This window comes from Prunus dulcis, chromosome 3, assembly GCF_902201215.1.
Source record: "Prunus dulcis chromosome 3, ALMONDv2, whole genome shotgun sequence".
Lineage (NCBI taxonomy): Eukaryota > Viridiplantae > Streptophyta > Magnoliopsida > Rosales > Rosaceae > Prunus > Prunus dulcis.
Window position 1 is genome coordinate 834,426 of NC_047652.1, and position 12,176 is coordinate 846,601.

At 37.4% G+C, this 12,176-nt stretch overlaps 2 protein-coding genes across 3 annotated transcripts; both read left to right on the forward strand.

The window, feature by feature from the left end:
* Nucleotides 1-1,011: 1,011 nt before the first annotated feature.
* On the forward strand, nucleotides 1,012-5,387 carry LOC117621014 (phytoene synthase 2, chloroplastic). Of its 2 annotated transcripts, none has more exons than XM_034351272.1 (7): nucleotides 1,012-1,424; nucleotides 1,809-2,329; nucleotides 2,503-2,553; nucleotides 3,110-3,282; nucleotides 3,775-4,010; nucleotides 4,599-4,791; nucleotides 5,064-5,387. In XM_034351272.1, exons 2-7 carry the CDS (start codon nucleotides 1,885-1,887, stop codon nucleotides 5,271-5,273), a joined length of 1,308 nt encoding a protein of 435 aa, XP_034207163.1. In that variant the 5' UTR covers nucleotides 1,012-1,424; nucleotides 1,809-1,884; the 3' UTR covers nucleotides 5,274-5,387. The 2 variants fall into 2 exon arrangements, with proteins under 2 accessions (XP_034207163.1, XP_034207164.1); XM_034351273.1 differs by having other exon boundaries at nucleotides 1,772-2,329; nucleotides 5,064-5,378.
* A 644-nt stretch (nucleotides 5,388-6,031) lies between these two features.
* LOC117621015 (F-box protein CPR1-like) lies at nucleotides 6,032-7,991 on the forward strand. The gene has a single exon (XM_034351274.1). It carries the CDS (start codon nucleotides 6,734-6,736, stop codon nucleotides 7,859-7,861), a length of 1,128 nt encoding a protein of 375 aa, XP_034207165.1. The 5' UTR covers nucleotides 6,032-6,733; the 3' UTR covers nucleotides 7,862-7,991.
* The last annotated feature ends 4,185 nt before the right edge of the window (nucleotides 7,992-12,176 follow it).

The window sequence follows — 12,176 nt, forward strand, 5'->3', positions numbered from 1 at the left end:
TTGTTATGAATATACTGACCCGTTGTAAAAATATCCTTGCGTATATTCTATGTAAACAGGAAAAAAATACACAAAAAAAAAAACCTCTCACTTCACACACCACACTGCTACAGTACACACCACCCATCATCATCACTTTCTCTCTCCTAACCAAATTGAAATTCAATGGCTTGCTCAGGATCTGCCACGTGTACATACCCACCCCTTCTTTGCCTCTCTACCCTCTTTCCAGTTAGCCATTTGATAACGTTATCCTCCACTGATTGGGCGGCTTTTCCGCGTTGTCATCCTTATTGGATCTCCCTTTCTAAAAAGTGCTGACATTGCTCTCGGATCTCTTTTCTTTTCGGATCCGGGTCGGGCCCAGACATTACCAACATATTTAATTGGGAAGCAAAAGCAATAGCATTGAAACGGATTGAAATATTATTTCCTATGTGGAATACCAATCAAAATACTTTTCTTTATTGATAAACTATGCAAATGGGGATATAATATGAAGATTACAACAGTATTAAACTTGTTAAACAACCAACATGTTTATTTATAAACGGAACCACTTTAAAATATTCATTCATATTCATATTTCAATTTCTCTTTCTAATATTCAAAGTAGTTTCAAATTTGAACTCTACCGATGACGTAAATTTCCAGTATTTCTATTTACTTGAATTAACATGCTAGATTTTTAATTGAAGAATCCAATTATGGGACAAATACTACCCAAATCTGTACATTTAATGAGGAAAGTTTCAAAATTTTGAAATTCATACTGCTTTGTTAATATTGGAAATGCATTGATAGTCAAAGAGTTTTAACTACCAAGAATTCCATTAATCCGGGTCACAAGTCAAACCCAAGATTGTAGATGGGTCGAATTGATTTTTTTATTATTTAATTTTGACACAAGGTTTGAGTTGAAATTGAAATAAGAAAGGGATGAGACATTTGCAGCATTTATGTTAGGACATAAAATTGCAACTTGATATTGAACCAAAAGGGAAGAACCGAGGAAGTGAAAGAAACAACTGAATCAGTGAATCTCAATCCCAAAGGTAAGTGACAAACAAAGGTCGTATAAAATGTATTAAAATTAAAAGAAAAATAAAACCTAAAAAGAAGAAGAAAAAAAGGACATTTATAAAATGGAAAAAGAAGAAGACATTTTTGTAGGAAACTGAATAAAGAAAGAAGTCAAGAACCAGACGCATTGTAGTAAGGGAGAGAGAGAGAGAGAGAGAGAGAGAAGGAGAGAGTCTGGAAGAGTGGAGAGTTGAGGTGGGTCAGGTTTTGAGGGAAAGTCATAGTGGCCGTTGTTAGTTTTTTTGGTCATGATGTTGATGCTTTGGACTTGGTTTTAATTAATTGGGAGCTGCTGAAAGTGGGTCTAAGCAGCAGCAGCAACAGCAACAACAACCCAATAGGTATGTGGTGCTTCTCTGTCACCATAATTCTATGTCCTGCAATTTCTCTGGCCAGATTTTTGCTGAGCTTTTCATGATACAAAGTGGGCACTTTGCTTATAAATAATTGTTTCAGTCATTTCAGTGAACATTTGCATGTCAAGTTGTTGAACATATTCTTTTTTGTTTTGTTTTGTTTTTGGAGTTTGAGATCCCACTTGTGAGTTTCTTCTTGGTAATGCTATTAATGCCTTTATTTTCTGTTTGGGTAACTGGAGGAGGCAGTTGGTTAAGCTTCTATACTTCAATATTTTGTGCAAATTTTGCCAATCATTTTACTTGGGCAGTTTGAACTACCTTTCTTTCAGAGGAGATGAAACTGAAATGAGTTTTGTGTGAATTAAGGTTTGAGAAGCGAAGTGTAAGACGACAAGGCATACCTGGGTAGAGTTTGGTGGCTGAGGTTTCAAGTTCAAACAACATGTCTGTAGCATTACTATGGGTGGTTTCCCCCAATACAGAGGTGTTCAACTTCTTTGGGATTTTAGATTCATCAAGGTTTGCTTTGGGAAATCGAAGTTCGATTAGAGCAAAGATGGGTAGGAAAGAGAAATGGAAATCTTGCTCTCTCAGTACAGATGTGAAGTATTCATCTGTAGGGAGCTCTGGCCTAGGCAGTGAAACCAAATTTCCGGTTTTATCACGCGTGGTGGCCAACCCGGTTGGAGAAATAGCTGTCTCATCTGAACAGAAGGTTTATGATGTCGTGCTAAAGCAGGCAGCCTTGGTTAAGAAGCAGTTGAACTCTAATGGAGATCTTGATGTGAAGCCTGATATTGTTCTTCCCGGGAATCTGAGCTTGTTGAGTGATGCTTATGATCGATGTGGAGAAGTATGTGCAGAGTATGCCAAGACTTTTTATCTGGGTTGGTCTTCTCTTAAATGATTTTTGCTATTCAAAGTAATTTTGGCTTGAACTTTGCAGCTAAAGTAGTGATCTTTTTTATTCTTTTTGTGGTCAAGAAGTAGTGATCTAATTGCAGCATTAGTAATCTTTTTCAGTCACTCACTGAATTCTATTTTGCTTTTCACGTTTCAGGAACTCTGCTTATGACCCCTGAAAGAAGAAGGGCCATCTGGGCAATATATGGTGAGTGACTATGACTATTATTCATTTTAAACTGTGGACCTAATCCTAGGAAAAGGGCTTCTTGCTTTTGTTAGAAAAAAATAATATTTTATCATATGGTAGCTCACCTATAATTTGGGATGTGTATACTAAATCTGTATTGTCTATTTGTAACTCAGTATATTTGCTCCCTTTTCATCTAGTAACACAGAGACAGAGCAATAAGTCCCAAATAAATGATTTACTGAAATGTGATTTTCTGTGCTAAAGAAATGATCTACAATGTGCTTCCTTCCATTTTATCACTAGTATTTTGGAAGTACCTCTTTTTCCTTCTTTCTTTTTCTTAAAAAAGAAATGATGAGATCAAGATATTCCTACTTGTAGGCAGAATCTTGTTTAGGAAGAATGATTTGGTTATCTTATCAACTTGTCCTAATTCTTGTTCTTTCTGTTCTTCTCTTATAGTACATGTTTCTGTTAAACATATATTGCTATGGATGTTTGTTCTTAACTTCAACCTACGTGCAAAACATATTTCCTCTTTTGTTCTTATGATGATCTCTTGCACATACAGTGTGGTGTAGGAGGACAGATGAGCTTGTTGATGGGCCTAACGCCTCACACATAACACCAACAGCTTTAGATAGGTGGGAGTCGAGGTTAGAAGATCTTTTCCAAGGTCGTCCATTTGATATGCTCGATGCTGCTTTGTCAGATACAGTCAACAAATTTCCCGTTGACATTCAGGTAAGAATAACTGCCAAAGTCTTGTATGAAGTCAAATAAGGCTAATCTTTAAAATGTTCTATGCATCATGTTTCGACTAAAGTCTACTTTCTTATTTAGATAATACCAGTTTTGTCTTTTTACCTTTCTTCTTTGGGAACTATATCTTGAAACGTGAAAAGGAATTCAGAGCTAAGCTTGTAGGTGGAATCTACATGCTTCCAGCCAAGAAGTGTCAAGCATCAAGCTATAGATGTCTAGCTGAAATGGATTTTACCAGCTATCTCTGTTTTCAAGTTACTATTTGGTACATCACATACAAGAATGCACTATTTCTTTAATGCATGGAAATTTTTGAGTTTAATACCTACCCATTTTCATCCATCAGACAGTTCCCTTTTCAATTTGATTGATAATTCAATTCAAACTAAGATTAAGCTTGTGAATTTATTTTAAAGCTTTGTTTGCCCATGAACTTCTGAGTTCTGACCCTATCTTCTGCTCTTTTTGTAGCCATTCAAAGATATGATAGAAGGAATGAGAATGGACCTTAGGAAGTCAATATACCAAAACTTCGATGAACTATATCTCTACTGCTATTATGTTGCTGGGACTGTTGGATTAATGAGTGTTCCAGTTATGGGCATTTCACCTGAATCACAAGCAACAACAGAGAGTGTATATAATGCTGCCTTGGCGTTAGGGATTGCGAATCAGCTCACAAACATTCTCAGGGATGTTGGGGAGGAGTAAGTACACAGCATTAACGATTTATATGCTGAATTTTTCCAATCATATCAGCAATGTTATTGAAACAGCAGTGCCCAAAACTATAGAGTGAAGCTGGCTTATAATTCAATGGTAGGCTATCCAATTTTAGCTGGCCTGTAACTCACTGGTAGGCTATCGAATTATAGCTGACCCTGACAGTCTGATTTTCAGTTCTTGCTTTTGAAAGTCACATAAGACTCCAAGATACAATTCTCTAAGCTCTAGTTGAATAAGAGCGACAGAAGAGATGAAGTTGCAAATGGAATCTTTTAACAGACTTCATTCTCTCTCTCTCTCTCTCTCGATAGCATTAAAGAACAAATAACACTCGAAAAAAAAAATAGAAGAGAGAGAAATTTAAAATGAAGAATGGAAAAGTCAACTAGGAGTGGAGTATGTATACTTTGAATTGTGCGGGAGCTGGTTTTTCCCCTTTGTAAATACTTTGCTTTTGTTTAAGATCACATGGGTTGTCATCTACTATTGGAATTTGCTCTATCATTAGTAGTAATTAGCTCACACTTTCATTCATTTTGTATCCCACTTATAAGCATTTTCTTGACCAGTGCAAGAAGAGGAAGAATTTATTTACCACAAGATGAACTTGCACAAGCAGGGCTTTCTGATTCTGACATATATGCTGGAAAGGTCACAGACAAGTGGAGGAGTTTCATGAAGAATCAAATTAAGAGGGCAAGGATGTTCTTCGACGAGGCAGAGAAGGGTGTGACAGAGTTGAGTGAAGCCAGCAGATGGCCGGTAAGCCTCACATATTTTAGTACTAAATATGGAACAAATGCTCACAAAGATATGATGTCCTATTTGGTTTTAATTGACCATTCTAATTATTGTGTGTGTCCGCTACACCACTTTAGATGCCTACATGGTGTATGGAATTCACCCAAATTATGACACGTGTACAATCATTAAGATGTTTATCTAAATTCCAGATTCCTTAGTTAAAAGGAAAAATCTTATTAGAGAGACCAACAAAATTTGACCCTTGTGATCAAAATGTTCACCTGTTGCAGGTATGGGCTTCCCTACTTCTATATCGCCAAATATTGGATGAGATAGAAGCTAACGATTACAACAACTTCACAAGAAGGGCTTATGTAAGCAAAGCTAAGAAAGTACTTGCTTTGCCTATTGCATATACTAAATCCCTCATTCGGCCCTCAAGAACCTCTTCTTATTCAACTAGAGCTCAGAAAACTGATTCCTTGACATCAAAAGTCTAGAATTGCTTATCGAGAGAAAAGAATCCGTGTAAAGCATAAGTTTGTATATTATTATACGTATGATTGCAGCAAGAATTTATAAAATTAAAGGGTTATATGATTCCACTTCAAAGCTGTGACATTGTTTTGTGATTCAACTTTCACTACACCTGTTGTCAGCCCCTTCTATTGAATGCAGAGAAGCATAGAGGGTCCATGTTGCCATATGGTCCATATCAAAATTCAACCATTCAAGGATGTCGGTAGCAGAAAATCTTGTGGGAAACGGGGATAACACTGTTTGGTTATCTCTAGCCAATTACATAATGCGCAGTGAAAAATTTATCACGTGTGGCATGCTGTGATTGGCTGTGTGCTATCTCTATTTTACACAAGTGTTTCTCTATGGGTAGGGGTGTATACGAGCCAAGCCAAATATTAAAGCACTCAAGTCAAGCCTAGCTCGTTTAAATTTTATCGAGTGAGGCCAAGCCGAATATCAAAGTACTCTATCTTAGCTTGTTTAAAATTGATAAAATTTTAGCTTGGCTGGACTTGTTTCTTTTGCGAGTCACGGTCGTCTCGGCTTGTTTATATTATGAACCGAGTTTAAATGAACTAAATTCAAGCCAAACTCAAAGATAGTGCTGATTTACAGCCCTAGATGTGGGCAAGAAGGGAGAAAGCTTTAAAAAAATAACCAAAAGACAAGGATGAGAAAACAAAATACCAACAACACAAGAGGCGAAATTGGAAACTTTGCTTGGCAACTTCACTCGTAGCCTTTTTTCTTTTTTTTGGTCTGACACTCGTAGCCTTATCCATTGTTTTTCCTGTTAGAATAGAAGACGTCAGTCTTTGCTGCAAAACGGCCCCGTTTTAAAGCTTTGGAAAGGGAAGTGCATGAAATGAAACCCGGGTACTAATAAGCCAACCTCCACTCCAAGAAAGAAAAACAAAAAGCTCAAATTAATATCTAGACGCTTAAGAATCATACCAGCAAAAACCAAAGAAACGAGACCCGAAAATTCAAGAGGCAAACTAAGGTCGGTTGTGAACGAAGCCAAGCGGCCATGAGAGAGGAGAGGGAATAGATTTATGGTTCTTTTCTTTGTGGCATGGACGATTGAGGGTGTCTTGAATTCCCGCATTTGTTTGAATTGAGTAACAAGATGAGGTATGCTTTACTTCTTGGTTTTATGATTGATTATATTCCTTAGTTGAAGTGGTGCAAGAATTGTATTGGGTTTCATGAGCTTTTGTTGAGGTGGGTTTCTGGTTATGGCGTCTGGATTTGCCATTTACTTCTTGGATATCTGAATATATTCCTTAGTTAAAGTGTGCAAGAGTTGGATTGTGTTTCACGAGCTTCTGTTGAGGTGGGTTTCTGGTTATGGCATCTGGATTTGCCATTTTGGAATGCTCTGTATTTTCTTGTTAAAATCAGTTGAGTTCTGTAGAGATTTCTGTTTGGCATCAGCATGTTTAACCTCGAGTATCAAAGAAAGAGAAGAAGAGACGCACAAGTGAGCAAGATAGATGACTTTCCCCAAGAGATATTGTTTGAAATCTTTACAAGATTGAGTATGAAATCACTTTTGCGGTGCAGATGTGTTTGCAAATCTTGGAAGAGTTTAATTAGCAACCCTGATTTCATGAACGCCCATCTCAAAAGAAATGTCTTGAAAAATGCATGTGATCATCTAGTTATCCACACTGGGTATGATGTAAGTGGCTTCTCAGTCTATGATGCTGAAGAATTTACAAAGCGTTTTGATCTAGAGCTTCCTAGGCCCAAACATGTCTCATATGCAGTTTATGGTTCTTGCAATGGGGTGCTTTGCATCTCCGCTACTTGGCGTGTGAATTTGGCAAGTCCTATATATCTGTTGAATCCATCAATCAGAGTATTCAAAAAACTTCCCGATTGCCACATCCTGCAAACTGCCCATTTTGTTACTCTTGGGTTTGGGTTTCATGAGAGGGGGGACGACTATAAGGTTGTGAGGGTTGTGAGGTTTCCACGCAAGAAAGATTTCTTTGCAGTTGAGGTTTACAGCCTTAGATTGGATACTTGGAGAAGAATTACTGCAACTCCGCCTGTTTCACAACAAGCCCGTTTTCCTCAACCCAAGTGTTTATTCTTCAATGGATTTTTGTATTGGATTACAGTGGAGCCTTCTCAACATTGCACTTCCATTGTTTCCTTTGATCTGGACAGTGAGGTTTTTCAAAAGATTATGCTTCCAGATATATTGTTCGGAGTGGCGTCCGTACCTACTGTTCAAGTGTTTGAAGAATCGCTTTCTTTGTTCCATCAAAGAAAAGATGACAATGTTTGGTACTGTGACATATGGGTTGTGGAAGCAGATACTTGGACAATGAACCGCACGATTATTCTTCCAAGAAGTGAATCTGTAGCATGGCCATTGGGGATTAGAACAGATAACAAATTTCATTTGGTTAGGCATGTTCGAAATATGCAACGTGACCCAATTTTGGTTTTATGTGATCCTGTGTTGCGGAGAGCTAAGGATACCGGAATCAGCTTGAGTTATCACTCTCAGTTTGTCGATGCTTATAGGGAGAGTCTAATTTTACTCAACTGAATTTCTAGTTCTGAGTTCTGAGCTCCAGTTATACATGTGTGTAGTGAATTCTGTTTTTGGACGAGTCATATGTTAGATGTAAATTGGTGACTGATTTGGACCTTGTGGACTGATATTCATGTATTTGATAGATCTGTTTTAAACATTTGACAGTTAGCTTTTAATGAATATTCCTTGAAAAGAACTTGAAGAACCAAAATCCTTGCACTCTTCTCTTCTGGTGATGCAACCATGGCCATGATGGTCATGGCAGGGCAGCCATAATGTCTTTAATAGATATGTTTTGGGTGGTTTGGCATGTCTTGATAGGAGTAAGATAGCGGAAAGCTTTTGCTGTTCTTAGCAATGTTATTGAAACAACAGTAAGAGTGCATGCCTAACCATATAGAGTAAGTTGTGTTTTTCTGTGTTTCATGAGCTTTTGTTGAGGTGGATTTCTACTTATGGTGTCCGGAATTTCCATTTACTTCTTCTATATATGATTATATTCCTAAGTTGAAGTGTGCCAGAATTGCATTGTGTTTCATGAGCTTTTGAAGAGGTGGGTTTCTGGTTATGGCGTCTGGAGTTGCCATTTTGGAATGCTTTGTATTTCCTTGTTAAAGTCAGTTGAGTTATGTAGGCATTTCTGTTTGGCATTAACATGTGCACCCTCAAGTATCAAATAAAGCGAAGAAGAGACGCACAAGTGGTCATGAATCATGACCTCTAGCTTATTTAACGCTTAAATAAGCTTATTTGAAGGATCTCTCAAATGAAATTTTATGTATATAAAGTGCAACAAGAAATGTATTCTTAAAAGCCTCAAAACCCATGTACATATTGGACCGAAAAGTCAACACATCTTTATTAGAAAATCACTTCTTTTTTTCCTTAAGAATGAGCGATAATATACTAAATTCATACACACTAAACGGATGCTACTATACTAGGACTCGAACCCAAAACCTTTTCTAGGGGCGACTTATGTTATAATTCTAGAATGGGAAAAAAAACAAAAACAAAAGGCCAATTGACAGTGACACACATGCCAAGGGGCAAGATAATGCCAAACACAAAATCTATAAAGGAACTGATGAATCCATATTCAATCAAAGGCAGGTATAAGTTATAAGAGTTATCTACTATAGATGTCCTTGAACTTGGCTCCCATCCATTCCAATTGAGTCCTGTCAATTTAACTGTTCATTTGAGGGCTAAAACCGTTAATTTTAATTAAAATATTTTACATTTTAAAAAATGAAAATAAATAATTAAATAAATAAATAAACTTAAAAATAAATAATCCAAATCCAAATCCCTCTCTCTCTCTCTCTCTCTTTCCTGTTCCTGCAACCCATACATAGAGAGACGAGCCCATTGATTCCATTGATTGCCTCTGTGCATCTACTAGTCTTCATGGCCATGCGACTCTCTGATTGATCACCAAACCCCTCACATTCGCCACACTCTCTCTCCTAGGGCTCCAAATCCCCCAAATTTCTCATAGTTTCTAACTGAAAAGGGGGCCAATTGGTATTTGTGCGGCCAAAGTCCTAGGTTTTTCATTGACCTATGATGAACGTGAGGATCGGGGATATGTGGTGCAGGAGCTGATTATGAGAATTTGGGGTGAAGATGACAAAGGGGACTATGTGAAGTTGAGGGGTGATCATGGCGATTGCGGATCGGCGGAGGGGTTTGAAGGGCTGGTGGAGCCCTTTTTCTCGAAAAAGTTAGCGTCTTTGTGGTATTGGATTCGGTTGGTATTGTTGGTCATGTGCTTGGTTTTGTTGGCTGGCTGTGTAAGGTTTATATTGGAGTGTGTGAATTTTTTGTTCTATATACAATTAACCTACCTCTGGTGATTCTACTACTGGAATGGTTTTTGATTAATTGTTTGCATTGCTTTTGTAAAATTTTAATCATGTGGTCTTCATTGGTGGAAAGCTTGTGGGTGCTATGGACAGTAATGGCCTCTCACATCAATGGCACTCTAATTCCTCTTCTCAAGCTTTGAAAATGGATTCTCTTCTTTCTTCAAATACTAGTTTTTGGTTCATTTTTAAGAAAGAGAGAAGAAGAGGAAGAAAATTACTAGGATCTAATTACATAGCAAAAAAGTACCTAATTGATAACCAGCAGCAAGGCAGAGGAAGAGGAGTTGCTTCCTCTTCTGGGTTTTGTTTTCTTAGTTTCATATGGGTGTGTTGGATTTTCTTCATGCTTGAGAACCCGAAAGGACGCTTTTATCCTCTCACTTTGACAGATAAATTGATAGAGTTGGACGGTAGGACCCAATTGGAACTATTTATCGAGTTATAACGGACCTAATTGTCTCAAAAAAAGTTCACCGACCAAGTTCACAGACCCAATTGCAACTAGGGGCCAAGTTCAAGGACATCTACAGTAGATAACCCAAGTTATAAATAACCACCTAATTGTAAAATGGAACTTGAAACATACAACTCACAAAAATTTGCTTAAGCATAGAATTTCAGTTGAGTAAAATTAAACTCTCAATAAGCATCGACATACCCACAAGGCTTCATCATTTTGATTTCGGTATTGCTGGGTTGCTGTGACTGGGGATCATATAAAACCAAATTTGATTATTCCGGAAAAGTACCTGGCACAACCATAAGAAATCTGCCATTTGCTGTGAACCCCAGTGAACATGATACATATACCCTTGTGGGGAGAAGAATCGTGTGGGTCTTTTTCCAAGTATACATTTCAAGAATCCATAACTCATAAAACCAGCCCAGTTGTTCATCATGTCTTCGGCGGAAGAATGAAGTGAGTTCTCAAACACTCGAATCGGAGTTTGTTCGAAAACTGCGGGTACTGCACGAGGTAACATGATCCTTTTAAACTCCTCACTTCCAATATCAAAAGAAAGAATGAAATTGGGATGTTGAGAAGGGTCCATTGTACTCCAATACACAACTCCAAATTAAAAAAATTTAAAAAAAGAAAAGAAAAAAGTGACCGATGTAGAATTGGTTGCACGTGTGGCCCACTAAAAAGTGGTCCCACGTGAGGAGGAGTGTTGAAGAATACACGAGTCCCACATCGAAAACTTAACAAAATAAAAAGTCCCATATAATAAATAGTTTCACTCCTAATAACATCGAAGTCTTTTGTACAAAACCTCACACCTGCTAAACAAGTGGTTAAGTTGGGGACAATATCAATTTTGCTAGTGGTGGGCCAAAAGTCCATCCCTCTGAAATCTTAACAACACTAACATCAGGAGGAACTGTGCTAATTGCTCTCCAAGCATTCAGTCTAAGGCTGTAAACCTCAACCTCAAACTTAGTTTCTTTGGGTCTAAACCCCATCACCCTCACAACCTTATAGTCATTTTCGCCACGGTGAAACCCAAACCCGAGACCAATGACAAAAGTTTTGTAAGCTTGGTCTTGTTTGATTGTGGGATTTCATAGATATATAGAACGACAACTAGAGAGGCAAATCAATCCATTGCAAGAATCATTAACGACATAAACAACTTTCGTGCACAGGAACCCTTAAATCTAGACACTTGGAAAATGTTTCAGCACAACAAAGTGAAAAGCAATTTCTTGTGCGGGTGTGGATAAGTAGATAATCACAGGTTTTTTCATGACACTTATTTTGAGATGCGTGTTGATGAAATCAGGGCTATTAATCAAAGTGTTCTAAGATTGGCAAACACATCTGCACCGCAAAAGAGATTTCACAGGTAATCTTGCAAGGATTTCAAACAAGATGCCTTCGAGCATCCTAACTAGTCTTCTTCATTCTATCAAACTTGAGGATTGTTGAAATGTTGAAAACAAAAATGCCTGCAGAACACAACTGGTTTTAACAAGAAAATAAGAGCATTTTAAAACGACAATTCAATTAGACACCATGAACAGAAACCAACTGCAACAAAAGATTATGAAACACATCACCCACCCAATTCATGGTTGGAACTTCAACTAAGCAACATAAAGATCAGATAACCACCAAGTAAGCCTATATACCCTATGCAAAAATTGAAAGTCGAAACGTGAGAACCTCTAATACCATGCATGTAGAAATTTGAAACTTGATGATTTATCCTTTGAGTGCATTTTTGCTCACCACCTTAACCTTGGGTGTACCCTCACCACCCCTTTGAAAAGTTGACACATGTCCATGGGTTTAACTATAGTTAATTCTTTATTTTTTTTTTATTTGATAACATTATTATGAGAGAGAAACAATACTTCAATAAGATTTTTCTTGATTTACTCTTATTAACCTAGCAAACTTTTCACTATTCTAAATTAATTAACAACTACCCAAATAAATAACTGGCAATTGG

Bases quoted from the DNA above. Each gene is read 5' to 3' on its own strand.
- LOC117621014 (XM_034351272.1), top strand. From the start codon at position 1,885: ATGTCTGTAGCATTACTATGGGTGGTTTCCCCCAATACAGAGGTGTTC. The intron at 2,330-2,502 runs GTTGGTCTTCTC...TTCACGTTTCAG, and splicing joins TGCCAAGACTTTTTATCTGG to GAACTCTGCTTATGACCCCT. The intron at 2,554-3,109 runs GTGAGTGACTAT...TTGCACATACAG, and splicing joins GGCCATCTGGGCAATATATG to TGTGGTGTAGGAGGACAGAT.
- LOC117621015 (XM_034351274.1), top strand. From the start codon at position 6,734: ATGTTTAACCTCGAGTATCAAAGAAAGAGAAGAAGAGACGCACAAGTG.